The sequence below is a fragment of the Salvia hispanica genome, chromosome 1 (assembly GCF_029641045.1).
Source record: "Salvia hispanica isolate PSC_SH4W2 chromosome 1, Shi_PSC_v1, whole genome shotgun sequence".
NCBI lineage: Eukaryota > Viridiplantae > Streptophyta > Magnoliopsida > Lamiales > Lamiaceae > Salvia > Salvia hispanica.
The window spans coordinates 53,161,972-53,181,568 of NC_142692.1; the positions used below are offsets into that span (position 1 = coordinate 53,161,972).

The following is a 19,597-nucleotide window of genomic DNA, read 5'->3' on the forward strand; positions in this document are numbered from 1 at the left end:
TTCTAAAATGGAAACAACACTCTCTCAACTTTTTCTTCTCTCTTACTTTACTCTCTCTTCATTAACTCACAAAACACCACTGCATAAAATCTTGTGCTGAAAATCAAATGTTGCATATTTATTGGGACGGAGGGAGTAGTAAATTGACATTAATACACCATTGGTATTTTTTGTAATTAATTCTATGGCCTTATTGACGTTTTTCGTTGATCGTATTGACATTTAGGGATTAATGATCTAAGCCCTTAATTTGTATATCAAATGGCTATTATTTATTTGTAGTTAGCAATTAAGTTATGAGGTAGCAATATAACACTCCCCATATTCTCTATCGGTAGCAACAGTTTATAACTTTATATGCATTGCAACTAGGCCTGAAAATTTAATCCGCGGGTTTCGGGTATTCCCGACCCAGTCCCAATACCTGACGGGTTTTTGGGTACCCGAAATCCGAAATTAGGATTTTTTGGGTTTATGGTACCCGAAAGCCGTATTAGGGTACCCGACTAATACCCGATTAAACCCGATTAATAATGTATTTGTGATAAATATTTTTATTTAGTATAGGGCCTATGGCCCGTAGGGTAATTCTAGGGTAACTTTATTTAATCACATGTAGATTTAATACTTCTTTACATTCGTGTTCGGTTAATGTTGCATTATTTATGTTCTTACTTGTTATCTTTTGAAAATATATAGTAGTTAATTAGTTATTCTTTCTCCATTTTATTTACTTGTTCATTTAAAGTCTTAAAAAAATATTTTAATCTCTTTTATGTTTCAAATTTTACCAATTTTTTTTTTTTAAATTAAGCAGTGTCTATTTGTCAAATGTCTATGTCTATTTTATATAATATAGAATTATAGTCAATAAATAGTATAAGTATTGTGTTATTTTTAATAATTTCTATTCTCATCCCAATTTAATTTATATAAAAGAATACATTTTAAATATAATAATTCCGGATTTATGGGTACCCGATTAGTTGGGTTCGGGTACCCGCATCGGATATTAGGGTACCCAAATTCACATATGGATCGGATATTGGCTATGATATTTTTGAGATTTCGGGTTCGGGTACCCGAATTTTCAGGTTTGCCCGAATTTACACCCCTAATTGCAACAGATTGATTAATGCTGGAGTCCAAACACTTTGATTTAACTTTAATGTTGCTATTAACCCCCAAAATATTATTCTATAAAATTGGTGCGGACATGTCTGTGTCAGTGTGAGTACTTGTTGTTGCATTATTTTCTACTACTATAAAAGTATTGATTTTAAAAATCAACTTGTATATATTATAGTGTTAATTTTTTAAAGAGTATATATAAGAAGAGAAGTGGTCAAGAATGACCAAATCCAAGCCACTGACCCAGTCCAACCCCAACTCAGCTCGTCACTCAGTAAACTAATGTGGGCATTTATGATGAGCCTATGATAATTAATTGACGGCCCAAATATCGGGGCCCATTACCTTGTGGCAGCCCAACTCCTAAAACCCAATACGGGCAATACCTTAATGCTCTCGAAACCCCCGGTACCCGCTCTGGCCTTGAACGGCAACCCGCGTCTTTCTATCTTCTGTGCCTTGAGACGATATTTCTTCCCTGTCTCTTTTTTTATCAACTACTTCGATTTATCTTTCTGTTCGCTCTGACTTAAAACCCGTGTTGATCTCTAATTAAATAGATTGGGTGATTTGTTCACATTGAATATAACGTCTTTGAGAAATTAGAGTTTTATATAAAAGAAAAATGATATGTAGTCTAGAGATTTACTCTAAATCATATTCCTTCAAAATACGAAAAATCATAAAAAAATAATAATAGGAAAATCACTAGTTATTAGTAAAAAAAATTAAATTAGCAAATTATAAGTTTTATGTCTCACATGTGTTACATGTGATAGAATCCTAAATAGAATTAGATTTTTAATACTCCATCCGTCTCAAGATAAGTGACCTACTTCTTTTGGGCACGGAATTTAAGGAATGGTATTTAAATAAGTTAAAGTGGAGAGAGTAAAGTATGAGAGATGAAAAAGTAGAGGAGAGAAGATAGAATAAAGTAGGTGGAGAATAAAGTAAGAGAGATGACTCTTTGCTAAAAATGGAAATAAGTCACTTATAGTGGGACACCCCAAAAAGGAATACGAGTCACTTATCTTGGGACGGAGAGAGTATAATACATTAACTTGGCATAAGACACATTTTTTCCCTAATTAATTAGCAATCAATTGAATATATTGATTTAAGTGGGACGCTTTCTAATTAGTCATTAATTATATATATTTATATATTTAGGGTAGTGATATAATGAAAACCATATATCTAATACAAATTTAAAACTTTAATTCTAGCCACTAAATATAATAGATCAACGCTTAAGATATTTCCAGATTAAAATGTCAATAACTTGTATGATTCTATCAACAGAGGGTATATTAGACATTTTTATAAAATGATTAATCATTTAATAATAGAAAGATTGTGTAATCCTGGATCCCTCGTCTTTTCTCCTTACACTATTCACATTTAATTAAACCGTTTCAATTCCACCCTCATTCCAACTTTTGACGTTTTGGATTCTCTCAACCCTTAGCGGCGATAATCTACGACGACACCGTAGCAATTCCAAGCAGCAGCGGCGACACGAAGGAGCAAGTTGCAATGAGTTCTGGGCAGAGAAAAACTGGCGGAATGCGGCTGAATCCTCGAAGAGTGAGTTTTCCAGCAAAAACCTTAGTTTTCACTAGTACTGTAATTTTTTATCGACTAGTTGGTTGTTTTTCTGGCCAAAAAATCTATCGAATTCCGATTATGTGCTGATTCTTCGAAAAAAACGCATGAATTTCCTGTTGAAGCTTGAAGATCTTGGACTAGAAGCTAATGATGGTTAGCGAAAGCGTGTTCTAAAAAATAATGAAGAAAACCCTCGGTCCAGGAAATCCGCTAGACACTGGGTCTAGGAACTCAGAGAACCTTGAGCTACCTGTCGTTGGGCACACAATCACTACCTTAACTCCCTCTTCAAAACCCTCAACCCGCTTTAATTAAGAAAACTAGTACGTGGAAGTAGGGATCCAATCCACATATATGAATGCGCAAGTAAACATGTTCAAAGACTCGAGAACTATTTTTTTATTGGCTGCTGCCACGCAATTTTGGGGTTGACGCTTTAATTCCTAGACTTGATAATTGAAATTTGCTACTCTAACAGCTAGATCTAGGCAGAAAACATAAAAACATGCATATTAAACGAAATAGAGCGAGACAATTACTAGATCGAACGAACAATTTTCTGAATTAACCTAGACCTGGGAAAGCAACTACATGTGGGGACCATTTTCTGAAAAGGTAGAGTACGATTGAAAAGCTGCAAAATAACTAACTGAAGGACTAACTAACAACGACATCATCTTCTCCAACATTTATCATGAAACAACCAGTTAAAACAGAGCAAGAACGAAGATCAAAGCAAAGCAGGCGGAATTAAACCGATAGAAACGAAGAACAGTTAAAACCAAAGCAGATCTACGGCTACTAGACGAGGTAAAACGAGAATACAAAACTTAAACAATCGAATGAAACTAAAACAAGCAGATCCAACCAAGAGACGCTTAATCCACTCCGGATCCAAGCCATCCACAACAACCAAACATCATTTCCACCTCCGATCCTCACTAGTTTACGTAGATTCAACCGATCGACAACAGATTTCTTACAAACCAACTCCAAACTCATATCAACCAACAATAATCAGCAAATCAAACCCAAAGCAACACGATAAGATAAACGAAACATAAACAGACATATCCATTGCAAAATACGAAATATCAAACGATATAAACAACACCAAAGCCGAGCCTCGAACAGCGAGGGCTCGGCGTGTACCAAAGGTAGACAGAAAAACAAAGACAATTGTTTCTTCACCTCCGTAGAGACGGTGTTGCACCCAAACTTCTGATGAAACGAGAACCCCCCTACGATTTCCCCTAAGTGTGTGAGTGTGTAGAAAAAGTAGAAAACTAAGCTAGGAGCTGGAAAAGGTTATGATCATGTTGATTGCGTGTTCCCTTTTTATAATGGATAGAGCTTCTAGACTGTTCTTGCAATGCCCATTTTGCCCTTCGATTCAATGCTCTTTTGTCTAGCGCTCTTCCTTGTTCAGCTTATTTATTTCCCTTGCCGGCTTCCTCCACCAGGTGATCTCTGTCTTCTTCCTGGGGTTAGCAATTTTCTCTACACACCTGGCTCAAAAAGGTTTGTTATGTTAGGTTTGGTATACTGAAAAGCATGTTTCGAGCAAGTTTCGCGCGAATAGAATCTTGCTTGTATACGTAAAACTCTACAATCCACTTTTAACTCGATTCGGTATTATTCGAGCAGTCTCGCACGAATAGAATCACTATTATTATTAAATTGTGTTTGCTTGTGCATTTATAAGATGTTTTATAAACATTTAAATGTATAAGAAGCAAACAAAGTCTAAGTCTTTTGCTTAGTAGACCTGTTGTGGGCGTCGTCCACTTTAAGATAACACGGTCAGATCTATGCAATGCTTTGCAAAAGAAAAAGAAGAATTTCACAACCTAGATAGGCTTTGGCTACCTATCGTGAAAGGTTGCAATGTCAGTCCGCATATTTCAAAGCCTTACTGAAATAAGATGACATTGGTGTGGTATAGCACTGAACGGATCTAACAGCAAGACGTGTCTTTATGCTATCTACTAAAGGACTAGGTCTTGATAAAATACTATTTCTTAATCTACATATGTTAGCATTGAGCATACGGTATTGATTATGCACTACTTTGACTTATCAAATGGTGCGGGTTTTTCGCAACCCAATAATCCTGATATATTGGGTAGTGGTGATTAATATCTAGCGGTGCTAGGATTGCTATTATGTTTAAACGTGCGCGAGGTGAGTCTCGTTTGATAATGTCTTCAAGAGGAGCTCGAACAAGGTTTTATTATTCGGAAAACTGGCCAGTTGGAGTTTTATTACTCTATGAATAATAAATAAATGTTTCTTGCTAAGTCCACTCTTGGAATTAATAAGATATTAATTAATTATGTCCATAGCAGACATTAATTAATTAATGGACATTTATATCTTAAGCGCGGGAAATAAATAATAAAATAACGGAAACCCGGATTACTTGTAATTTCGGATTTGGATGGGGAGAGTTCAATATTACTTCTGTAGTGACCGCTCGTAATATTCCAATATAAGCTTGTATTAAATTGTGGGTTCAATTTAATTAGTAAAAAGCTAATTGGGGGAGCCCATATCCAAAACCTTCCATAGATCCCTGACTGGGCCCAAAAGGAACTTAATATAAATAGGAGAATAAAGGAGACAGAAATCATTCATTATTATTATTCATAATTGTCGTCCCCCTCTACCTAGAGGAGTTCGAATTTCTCTCCTAATTGGAGAATGATTTCTTTTGTCTTCTTTATTCGAGTCCTTGTATTTTGATAAGATCAGCCCACCCTGATATCGAGATACAGTTCGGGAACCAGAGAGAAGATCCGTGGTTTAGTATCGAAGATCATCACGTGGAGAAGGCGCGAGCAATCGGCGATTCTTTGGAGAATCAAATCGGTAACTCTAAACCGTAGTATTCATGTTTAGGATTTATATTTTCTAAGCATGAATTATTTGCTTTCTAGAATGCAATTATCTGTTTAACATGTGAATTGATTATTCGCATAATCGGTCAAATAGATCCGTGTGTGATTTATTTGTTTTGTACAAGTCTTCCGCTGTGCAAGGGGCACCAAACCCCAGCATGTTAGACCCGGGAAATCACAGAATTTATCCCTTAACCAATGCATGAAATTAGCTTTATCAAACTGCTCTCACTTAAAACCTACTTGTCCTCAAGTATAAAGACAATAAAAGAGAAATAAGGCGAATTTCAATGTATGGTTATTCCCTGACCAAAGACAACTCCTAGACCTAGACACTAACATGAAAGAAAAAGAAAAGACACTAACACTTAAGGAAAATAAAACACATAGACATGAATTAGTTCAAATTTTTGGGCAGCTGCCCCCACAAGTTTAAGGTCAATCCAATAGTCTACTTTCTCCAAATCCTCCCCTTCCCTGCTTCCACCTAGTCGGTTTGTCAGCTCGTCCAAATAACCATTAGCTTGCTAATTGTTAGATTCGCTCGATCACTCATTCATCACCAGGGATGTTAGATCGATCGCTCATAGTTAGTTCCTGCTACTGATGCTTCGGGTTATGAGAATTTCTCCTTCTATCCTCCTTCCCTAATGATTTTCTTTTTCTTTTTTTTTTTCTGGACTTCGTCCAGCTTATACCTCCTCTTTTCCTAGACTTCGTCCAGCTTATACCTCCTCTTTCCTGGACTTTGTCCAGCTTATTCCTCCAGATTTCTCTCTCTCTTTTTTTTTTTTTTTTTCTTTTTTACTTTCCTCCTCTGGACTTTGTCCAGCTTATACCTCCGGGTTTGAAATTTCTTCTCTTCTCTTTTCTTAATATCTCCTTTCTAAATTCTTCTCCCTAAGCATCAGGTAGCAGCCCCTTCTATTATGTTAGCACTCAATGTTACGACTTCTAACTCACATTAATAGTGGGGCTTCACAATTAAGTCAGCTAAGGCACCTTCTATCGTTCTTGCCTCCTCCAAACCGATTTTAGCTTATTAAGGAAAGAGGCCTCAAAGTTGTAGTGCATCCTATTTTCAATTACTCTCCCTAAAGGAATCTTGCCTTATTATCCTTGTTAATTCATGCTTAAACACATAACCTAAAAAAACTAGAACTCCTAGACCTAAGAACTCCTTCACATGCTGAGCACATACTGCACTAACTCTCCCACCCCCACCCGCTTCACTCCAGCTTGTTCCCAAGCTATCCTAGTGAAGGGGGGAAATGAGGGAGTTGGTACACACAATAAAAATAAAACACATGAAACTTCTCACGCTTAGACCGAACAATGGGCTAAGTGGGAGAGAAAAAACAAAGACATAAACAGGAACAAGCATACTGAATATATACACAAACTTCTCACACTTAGACCAAAAATTGGGCTTAGTGGGAGATGAACACCTAATTACAAGAAAAGCATGCTGACGAAACGTATAAACTTCTCACACTTAGACCAAAGATTGGGCTAAGTGGGAGAACACACAGGAATACAGTTAAACATGCTCAACACAAACAACATGGATATACAAAAATAAAAAATAAAATGAAATGACTGAAAAATAAAGTTTACTTGGTCAAAGGGGGGATTCAATTCTGGGTCTGGCTTCCTTGGGAGTCAGACTTGGATGGTATGCTTGGGCGGTTCACTTTCACTTTCTTCTTCGCCGGTGATGCCGGCACTTCCTCTGCAGTAATAACGGGGGGTCTAGACGGAGGTTTCTTCACAGGGACATACGTCAAGGCTGGAGACACATGCGGGGCTACCGAAGGCTTGGAGGGGGGTGGAAGCTGCTGCTGGGAGGAACTTCCAGGACCGGGCTGCCGCTTCTCCTTGATTTGGGGAAAAATCTCTCCAAACCATACTGCCATTCTCTGCATAAGCTTGACCGCCTCGGTCATCCTCTCATTCTGGGCAGATGAGCGTCCAGCCAGGGTATTCAAACTCCCCTTGATCTCTTGTAGCACCTTCTTAACTTCCCCAATCTCTCCTCTCACCTCAGCCACCTCCTTCCGTAGTTCGGTCGCATCCACATTCACCACGTCTTCCACCAGCTCTGGTTCACGCTTCACCTTGTCCACGTTGGCCCCAATGTTGTAGAAGCACAACTCCGTCCTTTCCATGTGTAAGAGCCCTTTATTGAAAAAGTACTCCATGCTGAATAACTCTGGGGGCTCACTCATTGTAACACTCGGCTCTGCCTTCCCAATCTTCATGTCAAAGTTGCGCTCTATGTAGGCGCCGAGAAGGTGGCAAGTGTACATGTGCCGGGAAGGGTTGGCAGTCATCTGATGGCAGGCCTGGGCTAACCAATATCCAAGGTGAACCTTGATGCGTTTAGACATGCACCAGGTAAAGTAGAGCTCGGTGGTGGTGATGCTGGAGCTGGCCGTGCCCATCAGATTGTACCCGATGAATTCTTGGGCAAAACGTAGAAGATGGTCGGTGAGGTGGATCCCTTTTGATATGCTGGTTTTGAAAATTCCGCTCCTGGCGTGTGTCAAGTATTCCCAAGCAGTTTGTGGTGAGAATCCGGGTGTGTCCTTTGGTGGGCCGTATACTCTGTCGTCCTAAATGCCCTCATCATCCTCGGCATTAGTAAATAGCCCCATCCTCAAAGACCACTCCCTCACACTCATGGTATGCTCGATGGTGAAAAGGCAGAAGGAGATGGAGTTCGCATCTGGATCGGTAGTAGCTTTGAACCTGAAAGTAGAGAAAAATTCCCCGGCCGCTTCTACTGGCACCTCCTGTTCACTATGGTTCAGGAGCCACTCAAAGCCTATCCCTTTGATGTGGCCAAGGAATTCTTCATCAGACTCTATTTCCCTCAGCGAGTCGTTATCGTATCTCTTCCCTGATTTGGCCAGTTTCCCAACTGCGCTTCGATCCTTGTACGTCTGTGTCCTCTTCGAGTCATTGAACTTAGACATAGCTCGTAGGAGCATCTTCGTGACCCAGACTTCTTCTCGCTCGAAGTTTGGGACCTCCTCTTCTTCCTTGATCTCTTCCTCGGTTTCGCTACTCTCATCACTAGGTCCAGAGGCCTTGGGGAGCGGGCGGGGAGCTTTCCCGACCGAGATGATTCTCTGAGATTTCCTGGGCCGAGGGACGACAGTTGTCTTTCCCTTCCGTTTGCGCTCCTTAACCACTCGACGCTCTTCCACAGCGTCTACCTCATCTTCAGAGTTGGGAGTCTCTCCCTTTTGCATGCTCGTCGCCCCCGGGGCCAGGAATCCTGATCTCTTCGTCTGGTCATCCTCTTCTACTTCGTCCAGCAAACTTCGCCGGACCATTCTCCTTGACGCCCGCGGATCAGCAGGTGAGTCCTCTGGTTCTTTCTCCAGATCCACTACTTCCAACGGCCCGCCCTCTTCGGGCCTCTGTCCTGCAATATCAACGGGGACCTCGTCCCCTCCAGAATTCTTAGGGATTTCTCCCTCAGCACACGTAACTGGGGTTTCCCCCGTTGATTTAATCGGAGTCTCCTCCTCAGGTTTGTTAGGGATTTCTCCCTCGGACACAACTGGGGTTTCCCCCTTAACAAGCAAAGTCGGGGTTGCCCCCTCATGATCAAACGAGGTCCCCCCCTCCACATACACAGTCGGGGTTCCCCCCCCTCCACATTCTTAGAAACAGGGGTTTCCCCCCTCACAGACTCAATCACCGGTGTTTCCCCTTCCACTAATTGTACGGCAGATGCATTACCTTCCCTCGCGATTCTATCCGCCGAATAATCCACCGCCATCCTTTCAATTTCGTCTGCAAATCCGCTGACGCTTTCCTCCTCGAGTCCACTACCGCCCTTTCCCTGTTCTGCACTGTTTGGGTTCGGCCCAGTTGCTGCATGCGTCTGATCTAGGGTTTTGGAGTCCCCTAGGTTTGAACTCGGTGGTTGCGCCTTTGATTCCTCAGGAATTGCCGGCGGTTGCTGACAAAACATCAAGAAACGGGAGAACAGTTTCTCGGCCTCTTCCTTACTTCCGAACTTATCTTCTAGTTCCTTCAAGAATGCTTCCTCATCGGGACTTTTGACGGTAGAGGAACCTTGCACAAAAGTCGGGCTCCATTCTGAGCGAATATCGAGCGCCGAGAAAGTCGGTTGAGACAGCGGTTGTCCGGACGACTTGCCGGACTGTAGTCTGGTGGCTGTGTCTCCCTTCTTTATGGTGGTTCCCTGTGCTTTCTTCATGGTTACCTACAACTCACAATTTCTTGGGGAGATTTGGTTAGGGTTTGAAACGATTTTGGGAAAAATTATTTAGAAAGAGAATTATGAGAGTAGAGAGAGAAGTGGACAATTGATTCTGATTGAAAATCAAATATCTTCAGCCTTTTTCAGAGTGGCAGGCGAACGGTTGCCATATGATGTAAGCAACCGTACGTTCCTCGAAAAGCGGAATTCGAATTTCAAAAGGCAACCGCCTTCCCTCCAATCTGCAAGGCTCTTCCTCTCCCTAGCAATTTAGAACAAAAGAAATGAAACACCAAATTCCAGGGTCGGAGATCATGAGTGACAAAGCAATTTCCCCAATGAAACACCAAAATATTTTTGGAAGATTAAAATTTTAAATTTGTTTAGATTTTCATGTTTTTAGAAAGCGACTAAACTACTTACATAGCAAATGAGTATCCCCAAGATTTCCTAGGTCAGTGCAAAAAAAAAAATTTGTTCCCCACTTTACTTGACCTTGGAATTCATTGAGAATATCCACTTGCCTGACCATCCTAAGAAATAATAGCAGATGCATGTAGTGGCCTCTTCCACCACATGCATATCTGTATTATCTCTGTATACCTTCACTCTGTGCCCATTTACCAGGAAAGGAACTGAGTTTGGGGCGCTTCCTTGAATCTCTACAGCTCCATTTGCTCGAAGGCCAACGATCGTGTATGACCCTATCCACTTGGGTTTCAACTTACCAGGCATTAGCTTCAGCCGGGATTGAAAAAGGAGTACTTTCTGCCCTACTCGAAGTTCCTTGACTCGGAGATTCTTATCAAGCCAGAGCTTTGTTCTTTCTTTATACCACATGGCCGAGTCGAATGCCTCCAGTCTTAGTTCCTCTAATTCCTGTAGCTGCAGTTTCCGTTCCTCTTCACAGTCATGTGCCTTCATGTTCATCTCTTTCACAGCCCAATAAGCCCTATGCTCCACTTCCACGGGCAAATGGCACATCTTCCCGAACACTAGTCTGTATGGTGACATCCCGATTGGCGTTTTGTAAGCAGTCCTGTATGCCCAGAGAACATTGTCGAGGTGCTTACTCCAATCTTTCCTTGTGGTGTTCACCGTCTTTTCCAAGATGTGTTTGATTTCTCTGTTCGAAATCTCCGCTTGACCATTCGACTGGGGATGATAGGGTGTAGCTAAACGATGATGCACACCATACTTTCTCATCAAAGCTTCTATTGTGCGGTTACAAAAATGCGTACCTTGGTCCGAGATGATGGCTCTGGGCACCCCATACCTATTGAAAATATTGGCCCGCAGAAATTTAGCTACCTCCTTTGACTCGCAGGTGGGTGTAGCCTTTACTTCTATCCATTTGGATACATAATCCACCGCAACCAAAATGTATGTATTCCCATATGAAGATGGGAAAGGGCCCATAAAGTCCATGCCCCAAACATCGAAAATCTCACAAACTATTATCGGATTTTGCAGCATCTCATCTCTTCTAGAAATTTCCCCGGTCAATTGACATCTTTCACATACTTGACAAAACTCAAAAGAGTCTTTGTTCAGAGTCGGCCAATAAAATCCACTGTCCAAAACTTTCTCCGTGGCAGATACGGTCGAAATTTCTCGAATGAGTACACCACTGCCAGCATCTCTTTCTCCGTGGTATCATAGTTCTTCTGAGCCTGGTTGAGGGTCTTCGAGGCATAAAAAATGACATAGCTTTTTTCGTCAATCCTCTGACCTAGGACTGCTCCTACTGCAAAATCACTCGCATCGCACATTACTTCGAAGGGGTAATTCCAGTCTGGTGCGCGGATTATCGGGGTAGAGACAAGTCTATCCTTCAGCATCTGGAATGCCTTTTTGCATCCTTCATCAAAATCAAATTCCGCATCATTGTGTAAGAGATTCATTAGCGGTTGGGCGATTTTTGCAAAATCCCTGATGAACCTCCTATAAAAACCTGCGTGACCTAGGAACCCTCTAACCTCCTTCTGATTCGTGGGGTAGGGTAGTTTCGAGATTACATCCACCTTGGCTTTATCCACTTGAATCCCTCTCTTGGAGACTACATGACCAAGGACTATTCCTTCAGGTACCATGAAATGACATTTTTCGAAGTTTAGGACTAAATTCTTCTCTTGACACCTTCTCAATACCAGATCTAAATTGGCCAAGCATGCATATAAGGAATTTCCATACACCGTGAAATCATCCATAAAAATTTCAATGCATACCTCCAACAGGTCTGAGAAGATGCTCATCATACAGCGCTGGAATGTTCCTGGTGCATTGCACAATCCAAACGACATTCTTCTATACGCATAAGTACCAAACGGGCAGGTAAAAGTTGTCTTTTCCTGATCTTCCGGATCCACATATATCTGGAAGTATCCACTGTATCCGTCCAGGAAGCAAAAATATTGCTTTCCAGCCAACCTTTCCAACATCTGGTCAATGAAGGGCAAAGGAAAATGATCCTTTTTAGTGGCTTAATTAAGCTTCCTGTAAGCGATGCACATTCTCCATTCAGTCACCAATCTAGTAGGCACCAATTCATTCTAATCATTTTCCACAACTTGTATCCCTGACTTCTTTGGTACCATGTGAACTGGGCTGACCCATTCGCTGTCTGGAATGGAGTAAATAATCCCCAAGGATAGCAACTTCAATACTTCCTTCAGAACTTCTTCCCTCATGTTTGGGTTTAGCTTGCGCTGTGGCTCTCTACGCGCCTTCGCCCCCTCTTCCAGTCGGATGTGGTGCATGCAAAGATCAGGGTTGATCCCCACCAGGTTGTAGAGCGTCCAACCTATGGCCTTCTTGTTCCTCCGGATTACTTCCAATAGATCATTCTCCTGCTCCATTGTCAAGTAGCTGTTGATGATCACTGGGAATGTTTCATCTTCCCCAAGGTAGGCATACTTCAGTGTCTCGGGTAGTTTCTTCAACTCCTTCTTAGGTGTGATGGCTTCCTGGGGCAGGGGGTTTTTCTCCAGACTCTTTGTTGCTATCTCATCCAAGTTTGTTCCCTCGTCTGGACCTTTCACCTGAACAGACCCCGTAGACTCGAATGACAGTGGTTGGTGGCAGAATGCCATGATCGCTTCATTGATCTGTTCATCTGTCAGGTTCCGAGTTAATAGGGTTTCACACCATCCTGCCACCTCCTTATCAACAGACAGGCTCAGCTCCGACTTGTGAAACTGTTCCTGCATTAATTCAGTCTCAAGATATTCCTGGACCAGGGGGTTAATGACATCGACAGAATGCAAATTCTCAACATCCAATGGTTTTTTCATGGCTTCATCGATGTTAAATGTATATTTTTCCACATGATAATCCAGGCATATTGTTCCATCAAACACATCTATTATAGTCTTAGCGGTGCGTAAGAATGGTCACCCTAATAGTACTCCGCTAGACTCAGCAGATTCATTATCACTCATTTTTATCACATGAAAATCAGCTGGGTACAGAAAATCATGCACTTTCACTATCACGTTCTCCAACACACCTTCGGGTGAAATGCATGTTCTATCGGCTAACTGAATTACCACTTTCGTATCCACCAGACTCACTCCTATCAACTTCTTATATATCGAAAGTGGTAACACATTTATCGAAGCTCTTAGATCACACATAGCATGCTCAATTTTAATGTCACCCAGAGAAATAGGCAAAGTGAACATACCTGGGTCTGTGCATTTTGATGGCATCCTCCTCTTCTGTATCACAGCTGACACATTTTCTCCAATTACTATTTTCCCTTCGAGCTTGCTCTTTCCTGCTATGAATTCTTTAATAAATTTACTGAATGTAGGCAGCTTCAAAGCTTGTAGGAAGGGCAGGTTGATCTCCAGCTTGCCGAAAATCTCCATGATGTCTTCGGTGTCGTCCTTCTTCTTTTTGGCTTCCCCTCGATGAGGGAATGGCTTCGTACGCTTCAACGTCCCTGCCAGACCTGAGATGGATGACTCACCGACTTCTTTCTTTCCTTCCTCAATCTCCACTTCAGGCTCCGGGTCTAAGAAAAATGGATCGGCCATCCGAGGCAGTGGTTTCTCCAGATCCCCTTTTTGAAGACCGTCTTCTACTCTGACATTGTTTACCTCAGGTCCCTCCAGGTCAGGGGTCTTGCCTTCCTTGCTCTTTAATAGAGGTGTACTCTCATCTTTTCTCATCACCGGACCTTCATAGCCCCGTCCTGACCTCAAAGTTATCTGACTAATATTTGCCCGGTCAGGTGGTTTTACTGAAGCTGGTATCCTTCCTTCGTGTCCCCTCATTTCATTCAACGAAGTGGCCAATTGCGACATTTCTTTGCCCAACATATCCATAGCAGACTTATGCTCTTGTTGAGCATCTTGGATTTTGTGTACCACATCATTGTTTGCATGCATATTGTTCTGCATGTGTTGTTGAGAGCTGACTAGGTCATGTACCATCTCATCTAGATTCCTCGGAGGCTTGTGGTTCGATTGATTTGAACTTGACCCCTGATTGTGGCTCGGTCCGCTCCCCTGATTTGGGCGATAATTACCCTGACCTCCTTGATTGTTGCTGAACTGGTTCCCTGCCCCTTGATTTCCTTGGTGTGCATGCTGGAAATTCTGATTGTATCCGGTGGCGTTCCTCTGATGTGGCGGCACATAAGAGCTCGGTTCCTGTTGTTCCAATTGGACTGGTCCCCTTGATTGCGATAACTCCAATTATTCGATCCTTCCTGGTTTTTCCCTGACCAGTTTGAATTATGCTGGGGTACTTCCTGACCACGGTTAGGCCAGTTCTGCTGGTTCTCTGCTGGACCTGGGTACTGTAGCTGGAGCTGTTGGTTTCCGTCTGCCCATCTAAAACAAGGGTTGTCTCTCCATGGTGCCTCCTTGATCTTCCATTGATTCCAGCTTGTATTCTGATTAGTTTGATTCCAATTCTCCACTGCATTTACTTGGGCTTGGAACTCTCCATCGGGTGGTGGACCATAATAGAGCTGGAGTTGATTTTCCTCTGGACCTGGCGGCTTCTCTTTCTCCTGCGAGGTCGGGAAATTCTTTTTCTCAATCGCACTAAGAAGTGCCTTCTCCAACCGATCTATTCTGTCCCCAACTTCTTCTCCTTCTTGTTCCTTGATTGCGTTTGCTGAACCTCTCCTCATGATACGCGGGTGATCATAGGCCTTCTTTGTGTCGATCAGCCTTCCCAAAATCTCTCGTGCTTCACTTGCCTTGTTCTTTGTAAAATTCTCCCCCCCCCCCCCGCTCGAGGAATTCATTAAGTCCTTCGACTCAGGATTAGCTCCTTCATAGAACAAGTAAAACGTCTCAGCCTCCATCATCCTATGGTTGGGACAGGCGTCGAGCAGTCCCTTAAATCAAGACCAGTATTGACTCAAAGACTCATCGTAATCCTGCTTGCATTCCTGAATCTCCTTCTTTAGGGCATTTGTTTTGTTTGACGGGAATAAATAATCCAGGAATTCCAGCTTGAAATCCTTCCATGTGTTGATCGAGTCTGGTGGGAGCCGCAGCAGCCAAGTATTAGCTTCCCCTTTAAGGGCAAACGGGACGGCACGCAGACGGTAGTCCTCTTCAGTAGCCTCGTTAGGTCGCTTTTGGATATTGCACAGCTTACTAAACTCGTTCAGGAATTCCTAAGGACATTCATTCCTTCGTCCAGAGAATGTAGGTAAAACACCCAACACATTTGTCTTAATATCAATAGACCTCTGGCGCTGGTTCGAGACTATGGCATGGGCGGGCTCACCGTCCAGATGCGCGATGAGTGAACCTATCTCCGGATCGGAATCCTCCAAGTTTGCCATATCTACGTCTTCCTCTTGCTCGGTTTCGGAGTGCTCTGTTTCTGTAGACGATTTCGGATCCTCTCCTTCTGACGAGTTTCACTCCTTCTCACTTTCTAATTCAAATGGGAACGGATCTACTGTCGTAAACTCTGATCTGGTGGTGATGGTGGATGTCAATTCCTTAACCTGCCACCTGACTTGAGCGTCCCTTGACCCAGACGGGTTACTCCAGTTCCCAAATCGTGAGCCCTTGCTCATAAACTGTAATACCCCGTATCTTTTTAAAAATAAAAATATTATATTTTGAAATTTTCGAAAGTATTTTTGAAATTTTTAACTGTCAATTGATTAATTGTAAAGGTTTTGAACTAATGAGTTCATTTTCCAAATGTTTTACAGGTTGTCCGACTTAGACCGAGGATGCGCCCTAGCAAATTTATTAAGGTTTAAGTGTTTATTTTTGATTTATTGGTGAAATGAGTAAATATAAGAAATTTGAAAGGAAATTAGAAAAAAAATAGAGAGTTTGATTAATGTCAATTATAATCATTTTCGTTCCTTGTGTGTTTGTGGGTCAGCTTTAATTTAAGGAAATGAAAAATAAAATACCATTCCTATATCTAAACACACATAGACCCTTCTAGAACCCACTACACTTATGATACTAGCACCGACATATACACACACACACTAAATTCTCTCTACACTAAACACCCACGTACAACAGCTTCTGCTCCCCTCCAGACCACCGCCATCTTCTGCTCCTCCGGTGGCGCCATGGCCGCCGGCAATCGGCCCTCCCTTCCTTGCTCGCAGCTTCTCCTTCTCCATCCTCCAACCTCCATTTATAGATTTTAAGGATGAAGCTTTGTTTCCCCAAACTCAAGTTTCTTGTGAATTAAGGTAGAAATTGATTCCTCTTTGGATTATCTCACTTCCTAAGTTGATGTTTGTGGTTTTGATTTCAAGCTTTGTGCTTTTTAGTTGTCAATGTGTAAAAGTGAGAATTTTTATGTTTTGTCTAGAATTGGGGATTTTAGTTATGTTGATTGTGTTAGTTTCTTTTACTTGGTAGTTGGGGATGAAGTTGTATGAGGTGATGGTTTGAATCAATTTTCATTTAGTTAGTAGGATTATTGAAACCCTAGATACAAAGGGATGCTTGATTTTGATTTGTGTTGATGCTTTTGAAACTATACTTTTATTTTAGAATCAAGAAAATTAACTTTGGAGCAATGTCTTTGATAGCCAATGAGTACACTGTTTAAACAGTGGGTTTCGGGGTTTATTTGGCAGACCAAATGAATTCATTTTCGGCTCATATTTTACCAGAAGTTATTCTTAGATGTCTTCTACATTGTCACCAAAATTCAGTTTAAACCAAGTTCAAATTGATTTATTATGAATTTTTCTAAAAGGACTGCCCTGTTTCTGGCAGGTTCTTGAAAAGTAATCATATATCCTAAACGAAAAGGAATTTTCAAGCTCAAAATTAATCCTCATAAACCTGAATTTCATATGTTTCTTTTGCTTTTGGTTTCGTTGGTTTTCGACTTAAGTGTCGAGCGGAATGATTTTTTCAAAGTTGGTACTTTCTGCTATGAATAGTAGTAGTGAAAGTGATCTTGTTGATTTTATTTGAGTAACCTATTGGTGTGAGATGATTATGAACTTGAGACATGCTTTAAATAATGATTTAGGGAGGATGTGTGATTTTTCTTGGAATTGTCTAATACCGTTTCGTTTTGTTTTGTGAATTATTTCAGTTTATCGTATGAGTAGTTTGGCAGCTTTTATACTTGATGGTTTGTTTGGATTTATTGTTGTAGTTGATTAAAATGGAGTGTGTTATGAGTTGAATGAAATTGAGTAGGTGTTAAAGCTTATGTTAATATTATGTTGGATAAAAGAATTGCTTAAAAGTGGATTATGATTCCTTGTTGTTTTATTTGGAAGTTATTTTGCTATGCTTGATTGGTTATGTGTTTTAAAATAGAAGATTAAGTTGTTCCAAGTTTAAAATGAGTTAAATTTGTCAAGTTTAAGTTTGAGAGTTTAAAGACTAAGTTAAAATGCTTAAGTGCTAGGAATGGCGCATCCAAGGCTCGAGGATGGACAACCTAAACCAAGCTTGAGGAGGTTATTTTGAATTTCAGCTTTCGAGGTGGGGTTTACTTTATCTGTAAGCGTAGTGGTTACATGGTTATAATCATTGTTGTGTCGTGCGTCATTCGTATGAGCTTATGGGCCCACGAGGGGTCAGATCCATGAGGGATCATATGGGTCGCTGACAGCCCACCAATAGCCCACGAGGGGTCAGGTCCACGAGGGACCGAGACTAGTCTCATATAGATGTCAGCAAAGTTGAGATGGTTCATTATGTTATGATTCATTACACAATTGGTTATAACTGCTTGCAGCGTATTCCCCACTGAGTGTGCTCGCATACTCACACCCCGTTATTTAATGTTTTTTTTTTCAGGTTAAGGAGTCGGTGACGGGGCAGCGGTCAACGTGGTCCACGGTATCCCAGCCCAATATTTGACAATATATGAATAGTTTTGACATTATTTATATTTTAAAATCATGTGAGCAGTAATGGTGATTATGCGTGGGTTGTGGTTCTAGCATCCGATAAAATTGTGATGTGATTCTGACATGGAAGGTATTTTTTTTATTTTCGGTCAGTTAACAAGCTGAGGTATATATATATACATTATTTTTGTTGCGTTTACCTGTATATGTATTTCTATATGATGATGGGAAATTTCTTAGGTCAAATTATATATATTTTATTATTGTTAAATGAGTGTTTTCTTTAAGTACTAAAGTAAAATGTAAATGATGTTTTCTCTTTTCAATTCGTTAAATCGTTTCATTTTTTTTTATTCACATCTTAAACGTTTTAAGTCTTTAAAATAAAAGTAACCAGTTTATTATTAGAATTTTAGTATTTTAGTAGCGTCCTATTTTATAGAGTTTGGGGCGTTACATAAACTGCCAAGAAAAACAAATAACAGAAATTAAACTATATACACCAAATCTTCAAACATGTAAACAAATTACGCCATCCATCACCGGCAACGGCGCCATTTGAAGAGCTTGGACTAGAAGCTAATGATGGTTAGCGAAAGCGTGTTCTAAAAAATAAGGAAGAAAACCCTCGGTCCAGGAAATCCGCTAGACACTGGGTCTAGGAACTCAGAGATCCTTGAGCTACTTGTCGTTGGGCACACAATCACTACCTTAACTCCCTCTTCAAAACCCTCAACCCGCTTTAATTAAGAAAACTAGTACGTGGAAGTAGGGATCGAATCCACATAGATGAATGCGCAAGTAAACATGCTCAAAAACTCGGGAACTACTTTTTTGTTGGCTGCTGTCACGCAATTTTGGCGTTGAGCTTTAATTCCTAGACTTGATAATTGAAATTTGCTACTCTAACAGCTAGATTTAGGCAGAAACATAAAAACATGCATATTAAACGAAATAGAGCGAGACAATTACTAGATCGAACGAACAATTTCCTGAATTAACCTAGACCTGGGAAAGCAACTAAATATGGGGACCATTTTCTGAAAAGGTAGAGTACGATTGAAAAGCTGCAAAATAACTAACTGAAGGACTAACTAACAGCGACATCATCTTCTCCAACATTTATCATGAAACAACCAGTTAAAACAGAGCAAGAACGAAGATCAAAGCAAAGCAGACGGAATTAAACCGATAGAAACGAAGAACAATTAAAACCAAAGCAGATCTACGGCTACTAGACAAGGTAAAACGAGAATACAAAACTTAAACAATCGAATGAAACTAAAACAATCAGATCCAACCAAGAGACGCTTAATCCACTCCGGATCCAAGCCATACACAACAACCAAACATCATTTCCACCTTCGATCCTCACTAGCTTACGTA

General features: G+C 41.0%; 1 protein-coding gene and 1 long non-coding RNA gene across 3 annotated transcripts; one reads left to right on the forward strand and one right to left on the reverse strand.

The window, feature by feature from the left end:
- Positions 1 to 10,015: 10,015 nt before the first annotated feature.
- Positions 10,016 to 11,156, reverse strand: LOC148934134 (uncharacterized). The gene is made up of 3 exons (XM_089062200.1): positions 11,124 to 11,156; positions 10,648 to 11,037; positions 10,016 to 10,144 (listed from the first exon to the last, which is right to left on the reverse strand). The coding sequence occupies exons 1-3, from the start codon at positions 11,154 to 11,156 to the stop codon at positions 10,016 to 10,018; spliced, it is 552 nt and encodes a 183-aa protein (XP_088918326.1).
- A 5,163-nt stretch (positions 11,157 to 16,319) lies between these two features.
- Positions 16,320 to 18,410, forward strand: LOC125219536 (uncharacterized). Of its 2 annotated transcripts, none has more exons than XR_007176156.2 (3): positions 16,320 to 16,579; positions 17,758 to 17,840; positions 18,159 to 18,410. It is a non-coding gene; the product is annotated as an uncharacterized LOC125219536 (long non-coding RNA). The 2 variants fall into 2 exon arrangements; XR_007176157.2 differs by having other exon boundaries at positions 17,764 to 17,840.
- The last annotated feature ends 1,187 nt before the right edge of the window (positions 18,411 to 19,597 follow it).